Below are 19125 nucleotides of genomic sequence, written 5' to 3'. Positions count from 1 at the left end.
CAAAAGAAGAATAGATTTTTCTGTATGTTGTACTGGAAAGATGTGTTTAATGAGCACTGGATTGTACTAGCAGTTTATCAATCTAAGTCATAAAACTGGCTGAAAACAGAAGGAGCAACAATGCATCATATTCCCATCTCAGCTACTTCAAATATGCACATATACAAACTCAAAGTCTAACTGAAGCATGTCTCTTGTTTTCACATAACAGATTATTGTAGGAGAGATTCTCAGTGGGATGTGCCCATCTCCCACATATTTGAAGATCCCCTAAACAAAATATTCAATATTCTCAGAGTATTTCATTCATATCCAGAGGGCAGCTGTACTGATGACTCATACATTTTTATTAGATGATTTCATTTGCAATGTTTTGCAATGAAAGATTTTTGCTATGAGGGGGAAAAAATGGGGGTTAAAAAGAGTAGCATTGTAACTTAGCGTGCATTCACCTGATTCAATGTGGTAGACAACCTCTGCATTAGAGCCCTTGTCTTTGTCAAGAGCTGTAACCTGGAGCACCGCCGTGCCTACGGCAGCAGATTCAAACACTCGACCGGAGTATGGTGTGCCTATGAACCAGGGTGCATTGTCATTGGTGTCGTCCACATTGACAATAACGCGCACAAGGTTCCTCTTAACAGGAATGTCCTGATCTCGAACCTATAAAGGTCATTTTTTATGAAAGAGAAGGACACACAGGGGAGGAGAAAGAGCAGCGATTAGTGTTCAACCTTACACTAATTTCTTGAATGTTTAACTTTAAAACAGTGAAATCAATTTGAACATGAACTCTGTTAAACAATATGCTAGAACTTCTCGGAATTCAACAAAGTTCAGTCTGTTTCTACCAATTCATACCATGACAGTCAGGATGTGACGATGCATGGTCTCATGATCCAGTCGCTCGGTGGTATACAGGGTGCCGGTTCCTGGGTCTAGTCGGAACTTCCTCAGGCTGAACGGATCAGTGCTGCTCAGGAGAGTAAAGGTCAGTTTGTTCTTCTCGTCCCTGTCCACAGCACTGATCTGCAGGACCTCACTCCCCGCTGGTTTGTCTTCAGGGACATTCACGACATAAACATTCTCAGAAAACTCCGGCCGGTGGTTGTTGGTGTCAATGACACGGATAAGCACCTACAGGAGAAAAATAAATTGCATGCAAAGTTACATTTATACACTTGACTTAATTCATATCACAAAGGATACATGCAAAAATATTTTAGTGGCTGTTATGTAAGGCTTTTTAGGTTTTGTCAAAAAGTACTGTGAGCCATTACTCAATAAAAAGCACCAAGAGGATATTTCTAAAGCAACCAAATGACAAGGGTCAGGGATAAGTTTACATATTCAAAATTATATTTCAATAACCAACTGATCAGTGGTGAAACGATTGTGTGCTTGTAAATGTATTTGATTGTCTAGAACCAAATAATGATTTCCAAACAATAAAGCTTCTGGTAAATAATTAGATATCACAGCTCTGGTGCATGCTTCAACACTGCTCAGTACTATGGTCCAAAGATATGCAAGTAACACTTTTATCTTTATTTTAACCATTTCTCTCACTTTGGTCTGCACACATTCACACATATACACTATATTATTTTCAAATCACTTTCCTGATCTCTGCAAAAATAAGCAGTAGTGTGTTGACACAGACTCGATCGATCCATGCGATGGCAAAAGCAATAATTTATCTGAATGGCCACTTGATACTGCTAACAGTCAATCAATGCTGAATAACCGCAATGAATCTAAATGAATTCTGAGCTACACACATGAGCAGTTCATGAAAGAGAGAGTGCATGTGTGAGAAATCAAATGATCGGGGAGTGCTGAAGTAAGTCTAGTGATCCCACTATGCTTCTGTATTAGAAAGCCTGAAACAAATATAACTTTGAGGATATGCTGAGTGTTACTTTTGTGCTAATATTGCTACCCCTCCTAATATTTTCAAAGGCTACGCTTTATGAAACTAATTTTTGCACATGCACGCTTCTTTCTTTGGATAATGTACAAAGTGTAGTTTACTGTGCTTTTCCCCCAACACACGCACAAACAACAAAGAATCTAACATCCCAAACTGTAAAATTCCACTGGGAGCGTGTTTTATCAACACCAGCCACTCGTCTACTGGACTTCCGACAGAGGATTATGGAGAGCTGCTGGAATGCGATCTCTGTTTCCCAGACCAGCGAGGGACTTCTACCGTTGCCAAACATGGTGAACAAAGGGATCAGCCCAGATTAGACACCTGCATACCAGACACCAGGGGGTGATGTCCCGTAAGGAAAGCAGTCGATGCTGACCTGTTTGGTGCAGGAAGACTGAAGGGGGCTTAAATCACAAAAGCTCTGACCAGGTAACGGCTCACAACTGACTGGGGTTTGTCAGATCTCTGGTCAAAACAACTGCCCGCTGTTGTCTGTTGTCATAATACTGTTTGCTAAGCACTGTGAGCCTATATCAGAGACAAATATAGACTCAACCTGACAGGACTGATAACATTTACAATCTGCTCTGTGCTGTGATGCTGGCAATGCTGCTGAGGCTCACAGATGTCATCTTGCAGGGGGAGCATTGGGCTGCTTGCTGTTTGTTAGTGCAGTAATCTTGCCACAAGTCATGTGTCATAGGCAATCCATATCACACTGTTAATAAAAAAGAAGGTAAAAAATAAATAAAAATCCTTTTTAATGCGACATCAAATCTCAAAAAAACGTATCAATCTAGGCCTGTGGTGCATGTTGCATGCTCAGCAACATGACAAACTATCTCACTGTAAACATGTGTTCTCATGTAAACACAGACATCATATAGAATAAGATTGCAGATGCCTTCTAATCCACCTTTTACATACTCTGACGCAAACGCTTGCACGTACTCACGCACACACACCAGGAGAGGCTCCTAAGTTGCACACTTCCACACGTACATGCACACAAAGAGGCTGCCCAATGTGTCTCAATCTGGCCAGCGTCAGATAACACGCCTTGTGAAGAGTGAGTAAGGTGGCGAGAACTGATAGCGCCGTCGAGAAGGAGAAAGGATGGAATCTGGTCAGTGGTATCTGCATCTATACACAGTGTACAAATCTATACCATTTAAAATGCCCACAAAAAGCTATTCACACCCCTATATGCGCACAAACTTCCCTCTCCTTCTCCCTTTGCAAGAAAGCGCCACAGCACTTCAAAGGGACTTTGCCCCCAAACATCACAAACGTAGCACGATACAGCCTGACCGCAGCAGAAACGCTGGTGTACAAGGGAACTCTGTAGTCTTTGTATATGGCTTCCCCTGGGAAAGCTGAGAAGGAACACGATTGGGATTGAGACACAGGCGTGATAGATGGAGATACTAAAGAGGAAAAAGTGCTGTGACAGTAAGATGATGGTAAAGAAGATAAGTGACAGTGAAAATCTAAAGGCGGCTAAGGGAAATGGTCAAATTTAGAAACCAGGTTGCGGAAGGGGGGAAAAATACAAATAAAAGATGTGACTGAAAAAAAATGAGTGAAAAAAGTTTGTGATACAATAATGAGCTTTGATACTTAAGGTAAAAAAAAATCTATGAGAAAAAAAAGCATGAGTAAATAAACTCAACAGTCGAGTGAGACATAAAGAGAGTCTTTGTAATGTGGACTGAGATAACAGAAGAAACGGGAGACCAGGAACAGATTGTGAGCAGAACAGCTTGAGGTACTTCTGCACGGCCAAAGGAGGATGCCATATAGCTGGAGATGGGGTGGGTGGGTGGGGGGGACTGGGCTGCATGCCGAGGCTGCCTTGTTGGCGCAGCTCCTGGCTATGAGGTGCCCGAGCTGGAATGCGGCACCCCTCGTCTACATCAGCTGATACTTCAGCGACGCCTTCATAGATCTACAACGGTCATACGGAAAGAACGACAGACTGGCCCACTGTTTTCCAAAGACCTCCCACAAACCAGAGGCCCTCATACTGATATTACCACTGGAGTCCCCAGTGGGCTGGATTAAAAATCATTTTCAATTTTCAGCATGTCATTTTAATTTGAAAAAAAAAAAAGATGTACAAGAACAAAAGCGTATTTAAAACAGTGCCTCCTGAATTACAAAACACCTTTTTTGTGAGGTATTCAGAACAGGACACGGGGGAGCTTTTCATTGTGCTCATTGTCCTCCTGTGCCATGCGTAGGAGAGGAAGCCCCCCTGCCAGGTGGCAGGTTCTGGGCAAAGGGGGGCCGCTGGCACCGAGTACTCAAACATGTTCCCAAAACAGGATTAACAGAGGCCACTATCCACACAGGTCCAGCACTCCTGTTTGCACTTTATTCTACCCAAACAGAATTATCATCATCTCTGAAGGCATAGCCAAGAAAGATAAAGATTTCTGGAAAAAAAAACCTGAGAAAAACAGAAAGAAAGACAAAAGGGGGCTAGAAAAAGATGGAGAACAAAAAGAAAAGGAAAAAAACATTCCTAGGAGAAAGAAAATAGGCCAGCACGTCTGGCAGCACAGCTTCCACATGACTTTGATTTGAGGAATATATACCGGTAAGTCCGACTTTTGAGGTTTCATAAGGTGCTGTGTGTGTGTGTGTGTGTGTGTGTGTGTGTGTGTGTGTGTGTGTGTGTGTGTGTGTGTGTGTGTGTATGTTTATGTGAGCAGATCTAATTTGCAGTGAAATTCTGTGGGAGTTGTTTTGGAAATAAGCAACATATTATCCCCAAAGAAAACACTGTCATACTCAACAATTAACAACTCATTTGCACGTTTTCCTGCTGAAATCCTGTCTTCTTGGACTGATTTCACTGTTGCGAGCACAGAGGTGAGCAAATTCATTACTGTTTAATCCCAACATTGTACAATCGGGATGATTAGCCGGGGGATTTACATTACTAGGCCGCCATCAAAAGCAAGCAAACCTGCCTTCAGGCGTAAATTAATACATTTCACTGTAGCCTGACACATTATTTTAAAAATCAAACACGATTATATAAAACAGCTACAAAAACCATTCACTTCCCAGTAAGAGTAGAGCTGACAGTGAAAGAGAACTATCCCCTGACGCCAGAGCAAATGGCGTGAATGCCATGACAAAACAAGGTGGTAGCCAAAACACTCAGATCACACAGTGTTCCAAATCTTCAGGGCCTTTACAACATTCCCAATAATACGGGACAGTCAACCGGCATTCATTCATTAACTCATGTCAAAACTTGATCCTATCCCAAGGACCTGCGGTTCTTTTTAATAGCAATAATATTAAAAAACAAAACAAAAAAAAACACGGAGGCAAACACAAGTCTTGTTTATAATGATTTGGGGTTTTTTTTGTTCTTCTTTTTGTGTGAGAAACATTCAGTAAAAATAATTGCTCGTTTTCACTGTGATCTATATTTTTGGACTGTTGGTTCAATTTTCGATATTTTCCCTGCTTTTTAAGATATCAAATGAATTGTTTGTTCTTTGCTATTCCTGCTTTAGTTCAGTTTTCAGCAAGTAAATCTGGTTTGATGAGATTGAGATCAGGTTAAACCAGTAAACCACTTTGCTGCATTTGAAAAAATAAATGAATGGGCAGAAAGTACAGCTGCTGCCTATTCTTAAGCTTACACTACCTCGTTATCGTGGACTCAAATAAAAACATAGCTACCATATGGAGTGTGTTCTGCTGTTGGTGGAAGTGTGAATGAATTTTTCTTTATCATGCAAAAGTATCCTACGATCATCCACCACTGTTGTCTTTATGAATGTCCAGGATCTTTTGATTTAGCCAACTCCACTCTACCACCGTATTCTGATGATTTAGCAATTTGTAATGTTTCTGCTCTCTCTAAGATAAATTTGCTTGGATTCTGCAGCTCAAGCAGTGCTCCTTTAACCACATGTTGATGTTTTACTGCAACAGCTTCCAAATTCATAGGGTCAAATTCTGACCCTACATAATCGAGTAGCCCACATCTTTGAAATTACATTTCTAAAAACACAAATCCCTGATAAACTGTGCAAAAAAATGGCAGTTAATGCAGTACTTTTGTTCAATCTCTCAAATTAAAAAAGAGAGTCTCCACTTTACTCTCATATTCATAATATCACTGTAACTTAATATGTCTCTATACACATTTTTTTTAAAAAGCATCAGTCTGGAAACATATATGGATCCAACTATTTTTAGTATATAGCCAAACTCTGGTAACAATATTCTTTACAGACAGTCTGTATACCTCTTTCAGTCACCGTTTGCCTGTCAGCATATCTAAAGCAGCTGACCCACCTACAAATGTGGTTTATGGAGCGCACAAATTCTGTAAATCCTATCCCTCAACAGAAAACAGCTGACCTACAGTGGCCAGCTGGGTATACAATATCATACACAACACTCATCTGCAAGGGAGCAAAGAAGTCACAGCTTCAATAGCATTTACATAAATAAACACATTTAAAACCAATGAGAAAATGTGTGTTCTGATATACAAGTGATGCTCCTTTAACCTGTTTCAAATAAAGAAACTGATGGCTAATATGGAATAAATCATACAGCTGAGCATCCTTCAAAGTCATCATCACTCAATATTCTGCGAGCTGCACATGAAATTTTTCAGATTTTGTGAAGGACGGCACATTAAAATGAGACTATATACTGGACTTCCATTCCAAGAGTTCAGTTTTTACTGCACGACTTAAAAACACTGCTGATGAATACAATATTTTTCTGATATACTTTTATGCAATATGCTTTTAAAAAATGTCATGGCATTAGCAAAAGTCTAGATGCTTGGAATTCGTACAATTATATACAAAAACTGAGGTTTTGGGGTTTTCTATATAAAGCATAAATGAATTCATCCCCTACACTTGTAAAAGGGCTGCAAGTACAGAAGGTCCTGCTGAAAATCAGGCTACACTGAGAATTAGACCTTTTGAATAGGTTAACCTTTGAATGTGATTAATTGACTTAAAATGTCACTGCATACAATATCACTGAGAGGCTTTTAAATAAGTGTCTGTTGCCAGGGCTTTTAAGAAAGTGCTTTGCAGGCGGATGCAGAAAACAGCAACTTTGTGAGTGTTTTTTAAGGTTTTGCACTAAACTAAAGGACGTGCTGCTTCCGTGGATGAGCTGCAAAATGCCAGTGAAAGAAGCGCTTCATCCAAGGCTCAGTGGAGCACAGTAGCCAGATGATGAAAGGCTTTATTCATACAGAGTGACAACAAATAGATTCTTTTCCAGCTACAGTCCTCTGATGCTCCCCTTTGAGGACAAAGGACAAAATATCGTGAATGCTGCCATCACACATGACCCAAACTACCATGTAAAAATGTTCAAAATCTCATGGACAAGGCATGACCGTCTGCACAAAGACAACTTGCATGCTCAAAAGCTTTTATCATGGCAGCTCAGCTTTGGTATCAGCCAGGGAGCAGCATACTGTATCTGTTGCATATTTAGTTATTCATTCCATTCAGAAAAGGCCGAGGCAATTTGTTCCTCTCGGAAAAAAGAAAGAGAAGGTCCACAGGTTCAGGGAGAGACACAGCAGAGGGGAGGAGTTGAGCGGGCTCAAGAATGCACACTTGAAAAAAAATAAAGACAAAAAAAAAGACTTTGGCTAGACAGCACCATCATCACAGCAGCTCCGCATCAGGAATGAGACAATGGAAGATTCTTGGTGCTCAGTGCGCAACTGTGAAGGGGGAGAACAGAGGAAGAAGAGGAATGCCGCCTACCCCTATGACGACTTTAAAGTGGATTACAAAAACTTTCTTTCTCAAGTTTTTTTTTGTCTTTTTGGGATATATATATATATATATATATATATATATATAACCCAAAAAGATAACCCCCAGGAAATACAAATTTACAACCAGGATATGGTTAGCAGAAGCTTTTCAGCAGCAAAGAAGCAACAAAAACATCTGGCTGCTCCTCAAAAGGTTAAAAGTTCACCTACACTCACCTCTGTATTAAAGGGAGTCACAGAGTTACTAGTTGCCAACAAAAGAAAATTAAAAATTCACTGAGCAAATATAATATTCCCACATAAAACCCTAAGTAAGCAGTTACCAGAAGGGTATCGATCCCCTTTATTCAACTCTTGCTAAGTGACTAAAGCCCACTTTACTAAAATGTTTGTTCTTGCTGTTGTTGAAACATCTGTCTTCATATCTGATAAACAAAAAAGTAAAAAATCCTCATGCATAAACACAGGCAGCGCCATATAACGGAAAAACATCACAGCTTCGCCACAACACATCCCATATCGTCTCATTGGTTTTGTGTCTCAAGTCATTTAGGTATATAATGAGGTTCACACATACAAAACGCCATTTTTCCTGCTCAGCTGAATGCAATGAGAGGACATCAACATATCCCAACAAACAAGACAGTTTAGCGCCCGCTTCACTCATTACCCTCCTCTTTACTCGTGCAATTTCCCATGAGGAAAACAGAATCATGACAACTGCCTCATCAGCCTCCAACCGCTTCATTAGTGTTTCAATTACCTGGGTGCTGACAGTTCGTGTTCCATCCGTGGCTTCCACTGTCAGGTTGTAATTTGATTTCTGCTCTGCGTCCAGGGGCCGCGCTACAATCAAGGTTCCGCTGGCCTTGCCCACGTCAAAGCGGCTGTCATAATTACCACCTGTGGAAGAACATGTTTTTTGCACAAACATGGAAAGACTGAAGATTAGAGACATATCACTGCTTAGTTCTGTGCATGTAGCAAGGTTATACAAACACTAGATGGGGGCACAGAGATGGACACATAAACATCAATTTTCTGCTCTGCCGGAGTCGAAGATAATGAACAGATACGCTTACGCTGATGTCATTAGCTATCGATGCAGATTTCCTGTTCTATCTAAACATTCCCCACATAATAGCCATTTCATGCAATTAACCAAAACACTGAAAGTATGGGTACAAAAAGGCAAAGTGATGATTGGATAACAACACGACAGACATTTATAAAAAGACTTCTGAACTGTAATGGTGAACCTTGCTACAAATTGAAGCTCTAATTCACACACAGAATGAGGAGGAGGGTTTCCTAACCCCTGTGAGACTTTTAATCAGGTCACAGGTTTTAGTGGAAAAATGTGGCACAACATCAGTCCCATAACACAACACAAGTCAACCACAGCCAACGGGCAGCACCAACAGACAATGCAGGATGATCTCTTAATATAGCACAGCCTATTAGGAGATCTCAGCAGATACCTTCTGCTGTACAGTTGTGGTCACAAGCCATCTGAAGGATGTAAAACATCTCAGTATCCTCTATGCCGTCTTGCAAATATCCAACCAAACAGAACATTCCAGAGAAAAAAGGGAAAGCAGTGAAAGAGCACGGAGAAAGAAGAGAAGAAAAAGAGATGTGTCAGTCAGACATTGATTAGAGGAAAGACAGGCTGGGAGGAAGGGAGAAGAGGCAGGCATTTCCAAACACAGCCTTTTTAAATCTTCTCATGCACACAGTGCCTACAATACAAAAAACAAAAGCAAACAAAGATGAATCATGTTTTAACACTTCAAAACACAGCTGCTAATTAAAACTGTAAGGAAATATACTACATGTCAGCCGCCTCACACAAAAAAAGCTAGGAGGAGTATCAATATTTATCGATTATGGCCGACTGATTCATGATGCAATTCGGTTATTTCAACCAACAGCTTTACAAAGACAGGGAGCTGTAACTGCACGAGCAATAAAACGGAGAAAAATGGCCTCAAGTTTTCACACTGGCGAGTAAACTGCTTTAAAGAAATACAGGCTCTAACACCTTTTAGGCATATTTAGGCTGATTAAGAAACCACAGCTGCCACGGAGCTTACATAAGGTCTCTAATCTTCAGCTGAAACATTTGTATTCACCTTTCTTTTTGCTTGTTTGTTTGAGATTATTTACAGTCCAAACGGGGGGATTTATGTGCTTGTTTTGCTCATTTCTGCATGCCTACTAACATCATTTTCCATATGTTAAAAAGTGGGCAGACAGAACTTGTGCTGAAAGCCAAAATGTCAGTCACTGCTACGTTGCTAAGACAAAGTAGCAATCAAAGAGGACATCGGGCATTATTCTCTATTATGACTGACCATTTACACCGGAATTCTCTGTCATAATGTACCTGATGTTTGCATCTTTATATGGTGTACATTTAATGGAAAAGTGTCTTTAATATGGAGAAAAATATAGAGAAAGATTTTTAAAAAGTTTATTTATTTGCATTTTGGGTGTGTAAGACAGCTAACATCGCTACGAAAGGATTAATGCTGGCTGCTCAAATGAGTTATCAAATGCAATCTTATATAAGAAACAACTTAAAGCCTTAATGCACTATAAAATATCTCTATTTAAAGTTACTGTTTCTAATCATCCGCTCAGCCACACTACACACATACACTGTGTTAGTACTAAAGTGTTTCTCTATCTATAAAGCAGTAATTGAGCATTTATACAGCATGCATGCACTCAACATGAAATATGAATGTAAAGGAGACCCTACCTGTGATTTCAAACCACACGGGAACATCGGAGGATTCAGTGGCCACGACGCCCACCATGTGTGCCACAGGATCGCTTTCCATGACAGAAAAGGTGAAGGGGGACTCCTCAAAAGCCAGGGAAGCTACGTCGGCTGGCAGTTGTGGTTTGGGAATCCACTCAATGTGCAGACGACAAGTGGAGGATTTCTGAGGTCGTCCATTGTCGACAGCTTTAATCTAAGACAGGCAGACAATCGAAGTCTGTGTTACAAACTGTTATGTGATGGTTTTTCTCCAAATTACTTTCTGTGTAGCTCCAGAGGAGTTCATCTCCCTGAAACCCTTCAAAGTTCACTGAGATGTCTGCATCAGGATAAGCAACGCCTTGTGTCTGGACTTCTTTGGTGATTCTGTGTTTTGTACTATAAAGCTACAGTGAGCAACTTTTGGAGACCTGAGTCTGCATATTAGAAAATTAGTATCACTACCAAATGAAATGTTTACAGCTAACAGTGTTCATGAAGATCCTGTTTTGGGTTTTTTTGTTTACCTTGCAGGCGGAAGATTGACAGGCAGCATTCATTTTCACACACATAACACTTTTTTTCAACCAAATCTTAAGATACTCTTCAACAAAACAACTGTCATAATGCTCTGACACTGATAAAACTGTCAACAGCCATAGTTCGATGTCACATCAGTGGCTGAAGAATTTGGATCTTTACAAACACAGCTGTTGAATCACAGCAAAAAAAAAGAAAAGAAAACATAAATCCTAAGAATATCTTCTCACTGTTATTGCTAGTGTATGGAACAAGTTCCCAAAAATTGCATATATAAATTATTTTTTCTTTAAGAAGAGTTAAATCCAGCAGTGTGTGCACCAATTAGCATTCAGTGTCTCTTACAGATACTACACTGCAGCTTTAAACACAAAGACGCAAAACAACAACTAAAGAACCGTGGAGACAAATAAAACTTGAGGGGATGAGGAGAGCACAACAATAAAGCAACAAACAAGCATCTGTTGTAAAAGCGCAGTGCTCGCTGAGAGACTCTGAAGCTGAGGACGGAGAGGTAGCCTGTGATTATAGATACTCACTGTAAGTATGTCGTATTCTCCTGCAGAGGAGAACTTCTTGGACGACACCAGGCCCGTCTTGGGCTCGATGAAGAATTTTCCATGTTCATCTCCATCCTCGATGCTGTATGAGATCTCAGCATTAGGTCCGTCATCACGGTCTGACGCAATCACCCGATACACCGGGTACCTCTTCATGGCTCTCTCATTCTCAGGCCTCTCCCGCTCAGGGAGTTGGATCTTGTAGATTTTCTCCAGGAACAACGGCCTGTTGTCATTCTCGTCGAGGACCTGCACAATGATGCGAACAGTGGTGGATTTTGGAGGAACGCCGTGGTCGGTGATGGTTACCTGAAAGGAAAGAAAAAGTATAATTTGATGAGGTGAACTTTAAATCACCCTCAACAGAGCTTATCTCTTCAAGTCACAACAGCCCAAACTGAAGGCAGTGAATTATATCAGCATCCATAACAGAACAGTAAGTATCCTGGGAATTTGTAAAGATTAAGACACTCTGTTACAAAACAATCATACTGCAGCCCCAAATAATTAACAAAGAAAAAAGAAAGAGGCATGCTTTTTCACTTTATTATCCTTTTCTTCCACTTCCTTTTTAGTGAGTGAACTGGCAAGCAGAACTAAAGGGATACTTTGGTTTCTTTGAGGTGGACTTTTATGAGGTACTTATAGTCAGTGAATCGTCTAAAGTAGCCTGCAGTTTAGAGAAGCAAACAGCAGTGACCTAAAAAATAGTTTTCAAATTTTCACCACTAGAAAATAAATATTATTATGATCAAATACAATCAAAACAATCAGTTGCTGGTCTGCTCCTGTTTTGAGCCGTTATGTTTGAGTTTTTCTGTGATTTCGGTGCTTTAAAAGGTTATTTTAGACCCAAAGTGGCGTATTGAAATACCTCAGTCATACCACAGCGCATCACAAATACGCATGTTCTGCTGAGTCTGGTGGCTCTGATTACAGCCGCTTTAGTTTCCAGCTGGAAAGGACAGTTGACAGCAAAGTAGTAATGTGAAAAACAAGATAAATGCATACTGATTTGTGGCTAAGTGGCTAAAATATGTTTCTGCTAACCTCGCCTACAGCAGTACAGCCTGAGTGCATGGACTCCTGTCTGTTTCTCCAAACTAGGGTGGGTGTAGTGACAACCATCTGCTGACTACCAATACATACCCCCATACAACCACATTTCAAAGAAACCAAACTATTCTTTTAAAACCAATCCCCCCTGTGATTCGGTGTCAGAAAGTCTATTCTAAAAAGGAAACCAATTATCCAGCAGGAACAAGTTGTTTGGCATTCTTCTATTGCTGGAGATGGGTTAGTCCAACACTCCGGTCGTAAATTACTTCAGAGAAACATTTTTGATGCAATGAAATTATTGTGTGGAGTTACTAGGTTTAGATAAACATGATTTCTTAAAAAAAATAAAATAAAAAAATTCATATGTGTCCTTGTAATCATGGTAAGATTGGCTTGTGAGATAAAAATTATTTTTAATTAGCTGCACCTATTCAGTCTGGTAGCACCCGCCGCACCGACTCTGCTGCTGTGTGTCAAGTATGCACACAAAGATTCTGAACTGCTAATAAACATTAAGTCTAAATGCTCTCAACTAAAGGCAGGAGGTTTTATTAAACCCCAGAAGCATTCAGTATAAAAGTCAGTGTTGAACAACTACATCATTAAAATGGCTCTAATTTAAGTCCCTGCATCAAGTGTTACTGGTGGCACACTAAGGCTTTGTCACTTATGCCGTGACTTAACACATCAGTATGACTTTGGACGTTAATGCGCACAGTCTGAGGAGCTTAATCGAAAACAAACAGCAACAGGCTGACCTAAACAAGCACAATTTTTAGAAAGTCCCAGAAAATGGGCTTGAGAGCTTTGCATCTGAGCACTGGAGGAGAAATGACCATTTCTGTCTTCAAGCTGCAAAACGCTGTAGAAGGGCAGAACAAATGTCACAGTCATTTAAAACCATCTGCTAAGTACTTTACTAAGAGCAGTCAGGAGTCCAGGGTCAGAGACATACCATTTGGTACCATAGACTCAATTACTAAAGAAATGTGTTTTTGTTTTCCCCTCACTGTCTGCAGCTGTCCGTGCTACTGAAATGAGCAGAATTTATGAAAGTGGATGACAAGATAACAGAGCGTGAATACCAGAGTGTGATGGATAAACATAAACAAGGCGCTTTGTTTATGTTAAGTGCCATTTCAAATAGTCAAATGAAGTGCTACCCTATAGCTATAGCTACCCAGCTATCCATCACAATGTGCATCTCTTTGGGAAATTTACATGAAAAGCCTTTGTCTGATAATTAGGCGAGCAGACAAAAGACTGAGACGTTAGACCGGGGGCAGTCTGTTCACAGCACAAATCCAGCACTGCTGTGAAGCTGCAACTTGAAAAACTGAAGCATTCATAGAAGACAATGTACCGGTACACAATGAGTTAAAGTTCTCTCTTCTCTCTAAATCTCACTCTTTTACTGTGTCTTTTGTCCTGTCTTCCTCCCGTCACCCCCAACCGATCGCAGCAGATATCTGCCCTCCCTGAGACTGGTGCTACTGGAGCTTTCTTCCTGTTAAAAGCAAGTTCTTCCTCCCCACTGTTGCCAAATGCTCGCTCATAAAGGGTTGTTTGATTCTTGGGGTTCTTTATGTATTGTAGTAGGGTCACATCGTTTTGGCGCTACATAAATAAAAATAAAGTAAGTAGAAAACAAGATGTATATTGTCTTCATCTTAGAAGTATTTAAATAAATCCTTTAAATCGCAGAAAGATCAGCATTTCCTTAAATTCTCACTCCCGACCCCATTAACGCCTCTTCTGACAGTTTGTAACTTGGGTGATACAATCTTCTGAGAAAACCTAATTGCCAAAGACACTCAGAGCAGACTTCAGCAGATTACAGCTATAGGGGGCACAAGCTGCTGCAGCACGAATCTGGTGTAACAAGCTCCATCTTGCAGAAAGTCATGAGTAAGCACTGTGCAAGAAAGCACACGAGGGGCAAGCGAGCCGGGCTGCTAAGTTAAAGGTTATTACAACCGGGTCAGCTATTCCTTTTCCAAGTTGTGTTGGTGGATAGAAAAGAACTCTGCTCTAGCTTAGATGGAGCCAAAAAAGGAGAGGAGACATCTGACATTAAACAGTTTTTTACATATCTGCCTATTCTTCCCCCAAGGCTGTGTGTTCTCGGATTTTGTGTGATCTCTGATTTGAGAATAAAGCAGGTACCAGCTATCCACAGCTGGTGAGTGGCTGTCATCTGACCTGCTTTGTGCACTCTTTGCTCAGGCACCACCATCACCAAAACCAAATGGTTCCATTAGTGAGAATGGGAATGAACAAAACCATCTCCTGCTGTGTGCTACATCTGAGAAAACATAACTTAAGAAAATGTCTGGAGCTGATTCTCCCGACGGTTTCTGGAGCTCATATGTGAAAACAGCTTAGTGACTTTTATCATAGACCAAGTCAGTCCATTTTGACAGTTTGTGGCCTGGATTCAATTTCCTGAAGAGAGTAAATGGCAAAAAGTGAAGCGATCATATGTAAACGATTACGGTTCTAATTGGCTGAGATGAGCCACTGACGTGTCCTGTATTAGTAAGTTTGCCACCTTGAAGATGGAACCCCAGTGACTGCCACTGCTCAACTAATGTTACACATTGTTGCTTTAAGATGGATTTAAGCTTTAAATTACCTATTTTAACACCACAATAGCTGGTTATTTATAAATAATGTATTTTGAAAATATATGATGTGAATTTTGTTTTTGTTCTTTCATTGACATTTAATACATTTACAGATTAATCAGGACAAGTTTTTTTGCATCAGTTGTTTGTGGCATGTTTGACAACTTTGTTAAACATGCCACAAACAACTGATGCAAGCAGTCCATTCACCTCTGCTTTTACATTATAATGTGCTCTCTACAGTCCCAGGCCTAAATCCTCGGCATGTCCTGGCATGTCCCACTTTTGCTATTTACCCACCCCCTCCTTCCTAGGATGAAGGCCTGTGATCCTGCCGCTAGAGCCCACACTCAGATCTATCAAGAGCAGCTTTGCCTTTTCTCAAATTCCCCCACTGCCTTTCTGCTTTTAGTTCTCTCTCTCTCTCTGTCTCTCTTTCACACACAGGCACACGACAACAACCAACCCCCATCCATCTCATCATAAAAGCTGAAGGCCCCCTGTGCTCCCTCCAACTCTTCTTGGCATTTGGAGCAAACAATGCTGACACAGCCCCCACCCTAATTGCTCCACATGTTCCACATGGTCCCACATGTTTGGTTTCTTCTCCTACAACAGGCTAGCACAAAAAAACTTCACTAGTTAGGACTTCAATTTGATTTGCTCTGCTTGCGCCCGGATGCCAAATTGTAGGGTTTAAGGGTTTGTGCTGCTGCACCAATAAAGAGCTTCCTGCTGAATTCATAATAACCTGCAACCAACATGCACAAACTTCTTAAGTTGCTATAGTTACACGGCTCTGGGTTTGTTTGTTTTTTGCACCAGACAGGTTCTCGAACTTCCTAATTCCAAAACCCAAATGTTGGAAGCAGCAATTTAGCTTTTACCGGAAAACGATGGCTGCAGGAGTTGTGTGTTTTCGACCTTGATAACATATAGTCCACCCACATTCAACAAATATAGTACAAAGCATTTTTTTTCTCTTACATTCAGTTCACTCGCCAGCTCCCTAAAGGAATACAGTCCTCCCTTATTCCCCCACTTTTATCCCTATCATTTACTCTCAGTCATGTAATGCAATTAGTGCAGTGTAGTGTACAATCGGAGTATGAAATACGACACTGCTTAGGCACCAGATACACCAGCACATTAAATGTCACCCAGAGCTCACTGAATTGTGTAACTTCTAACAATAATTAAAAGGCGTCAGATCTGCTCCCCGCCACCACCGGAAACACAATTAAAAGAGCTATTATCAGCCTCGGCTCTGTGGTGAGAGAGCGCGAGGGAGGGAGCGCATGGAGCCGCGCTCAATTAAAACCCGCAAGTTTAGACGTCGGCCTGTTGGTCTGACAGCAGCTTCCTGTTCCAGCTCGCTCCATCCACGAGATGGAACAGTGGGAAGGAACAAAGCAACAGTCACCAGGATCTCCCACACGCCTCCTACCTCTCCCTCCTACCCCGTCCGGAAATCACTACAAGGAGAAATTATTCTGAAAGAGCTCTCTTGCATATCCAAGAAGATCGTTTTTGTTGGCAACATGTGGCAGGCAGCCAAAGTTGACTGCAAATGCCAAACCACAGAGAAGGGAAAATGCCCAGCTCTCTAGTGTGATTTTTTTTTTCTTTAAACTGGAGCACGTTGACCTTAAAGGTTTCTAATTATCATGCTGCTCATTCATTTTCACATGAATTAAAGACGGTTTCTTTAGAATTGAAAATGAGCTGAAATGCAGTGCTCACCTCGAGGATGTGCTCGTCCTGCTGCTCTCTGTCGAGTTTCCTGGAAGTTGTTGTAACCAAACCTGGAAAAGACAATCGGCAAAAACAGCATTAATTATACATAAAAATACATAAACGACATAACGATAAAATTAAGGGAAAACAAGCATTGCTCAGATTTTGCCACTTTTTTTAAATACAAAATTAAAGATTATGCCATAGATAAGATAAGACCACAACTGTGACATTTAAAAAGCAGCATGGCAGTGTGCACATAAATAATCGAACACCTGCAATTATTTGGTTGGCGCTCAACACTGGAACTTAATGATGACAGCAGAAGTAAAGTAAGTAAAGTTAACCAGTTGATCTGGCGGACTTTTCATTGTGATCTGAGTGTAACTTCATATTGTTTGGAGTTATGATAACATATTGAGTTTAATTCATTTGTCAGAAAAAGACAAAAAAAAACCCTTCAAATTCTGTCAGGATAATATCATTATCACTACTGTTATTGCAAGTGTTTAGTTATATATATATATATATATATATATATCAATTCTTAACCAATAACCATGAGGAGAGCCGTGTCCAAAATGTGCCGCATGCTAATCAGCCAGATTGGTCTCAATGTCTCCTTTTTAAATTATAAACACGCCAAAGTTCTCAGCAAAGCAAACGTTTGACTGACCAAAGAAAAAAACAATCCTGCCACTCGTTGTTGGGTGACATACTCTGAACCCTGGTGATATGTCATCAGTCACCCGTGAGTAAAGACTGCGTCTGGATAAGTGCTTTCCCTGTGGTCTTCCTTGTTCCTGGCCTATCCTGTTGCCAGACAGCCCAGTATACTGTCTTGTGTATGGGAAATATCACATTGACCTGAAAATAGTACCCCAACAGCAGCACAGGCTTGACACCCTACTTTTAGTTTTTCCACAAGCTGAATAATAGACAGCCAGTAAGACATCACCCGCAGGTCTGAGCACTTTTATACGAGAGGCAAAAGTGAGATCCTACTGCTATTTAAAGCCTTTCAACAGTTTTGTCGAGCACTATCACTCAGTTTAAGTAGGACGATTGATGATGTGTGACATCAATCACACGAGGGAAACCTTGTTACGCCGAGCTTTGACAAAAGTAAAAATAAAACAAGCTGGAATCTTGAGTTCCTGACGAATCCAATTTTCAATCAAATTCACAAACAAGAGAAGCAAAGAGAAGAGGAAGAAGGGGGGAAGGGTATTGCTACATTATAGGCAGCATTCTGTTCTCACTCCCAATGTAATTGCAACTTTGTAAGGACACTGAGTATAGAGTAGACATGCCAACTTCGACCGCACCATAGCTGCCTGCTTGCCACACTGCGCCTGATTAGCATAAAGCAAAGGATTTCCGAAACCCAAACCCATCAATGGCACATATGCCTGCAACAAGAATAGCAGGCCACAACTTACAGCTCCTGAAATAGCCCTCCCTAGCTCTGCGATTCGTGGATATAAGTGAGTGCTGCTCCTGCTCCCTCTTTTTATCCTCTTCTTCTTAGGCTTTATTTAATCTTCACAGTGAGCTGTAGAGATATACGTCTACTGATATCTGGTCAGGGAAAAAAAGTAAGTGCAATAACACCTTTCCTCAAGCTGCAACCCATATTTTGCTCTGCTTACCTCATGTGGATACATATTAATGGGCAACCAATTTAGATTTTACTTTAAAGCAAAATCTTGAACATGCACATATGAATGAGGGCTCTAAATTAACACCTCTCTTAACCCCCCCCCCTCTGCTCACCAGTGTAAGATATGACATCACTAGCACTGACAAAACAAATTAAGTTTGGTAAATTTATATGAGCTGCTGGGATTACTCTTGCATGACTTCTGCAAAAGAGCACAGAATCAGCATGGGTTAGATGGGTTTGCATGCTGTAAGATTATTATCATCAAAGCAGGCCACGCTGACTAATTATTCATGTGCTTCGGCGAGGCCGGAGATGATGGATGGTAATGTTTTTAAGCTCCCCTGCGTGCTTGAGTTAGGTAACTATTCTCTCTAAGTATGTATTGTACCGCTGAATACAGATGGCATCATTAACCACATTACGTCTGGATGTGTAA

The 19125-nt window shown here is 40.8% G+C and overlaps 1 protein-coding gene across 9 annotated transcripts in view; it reads right to left on the bottom strand.

Annotated features, from left to right (window-relative positions):
- Positions 1-19125, bottom strand: part of fat1a (FAT atypical cadherin 1a) — a 78116-nt gene that overhangs the window by 28016 nt on the left and 30975 nt on the right. For 7 of the 9 annotated variants that reach the window (XR_316730.3, XR_316731.3, XM_005936761.3 and 4 more), the window contains exons 4-10: positions 17030-17091; positions 11580-11909; positions 10498-10714; positions 9212-9280; positions 8494-8633; positions 862-1137; positions 453-663 (exon numbers count right to left, since the gene is read on the bottom strand). Coding sequence is in view for 7 of the 9 variants with exons in the window: in XM_005936761.3 (XP_005936823.1) it covers positions 453-663; positions 862-1137; positions 8494-8633; positions 9212-9280; positions 10498-10714; positions 11580-11909; positions 17030-17091 (1305 nt within the window). In the remaining 2 variants the exon portion in view is untranslated. The remainder of the gene's footprint in view (positions 1-452; positions 664-861; positions 1138-8493; positions 8634-9211; positions 9281-10497; positions 10715-11579; positions 11910-17029; positions 17092-19125) is intronic. The other 2 variants (XM_005936762.3, XM_005936763.3) reach the window with 1 other exon arrangement.

This window comes from Haplochromis burtoni, unplaced genomic scaffold (assembly GCF_018398535.1).
Source record: "Haplochromis burtoni strain Fernald_Lab_line unplaced genomic scaffold, NCSU_Asbu1 Contig_213, whole genome shotgun sequence".
NCBI lineage: Eukaryota > Metazoa > Chordata > Actinopteri > Cichliformes > Cichlidae > Haplochromis > Haplochromis burtoni.
Note: the sequence above shows the minus strand (reverse complement) of the source record. Positions and strands in the feature narration are given on the sequence as shown.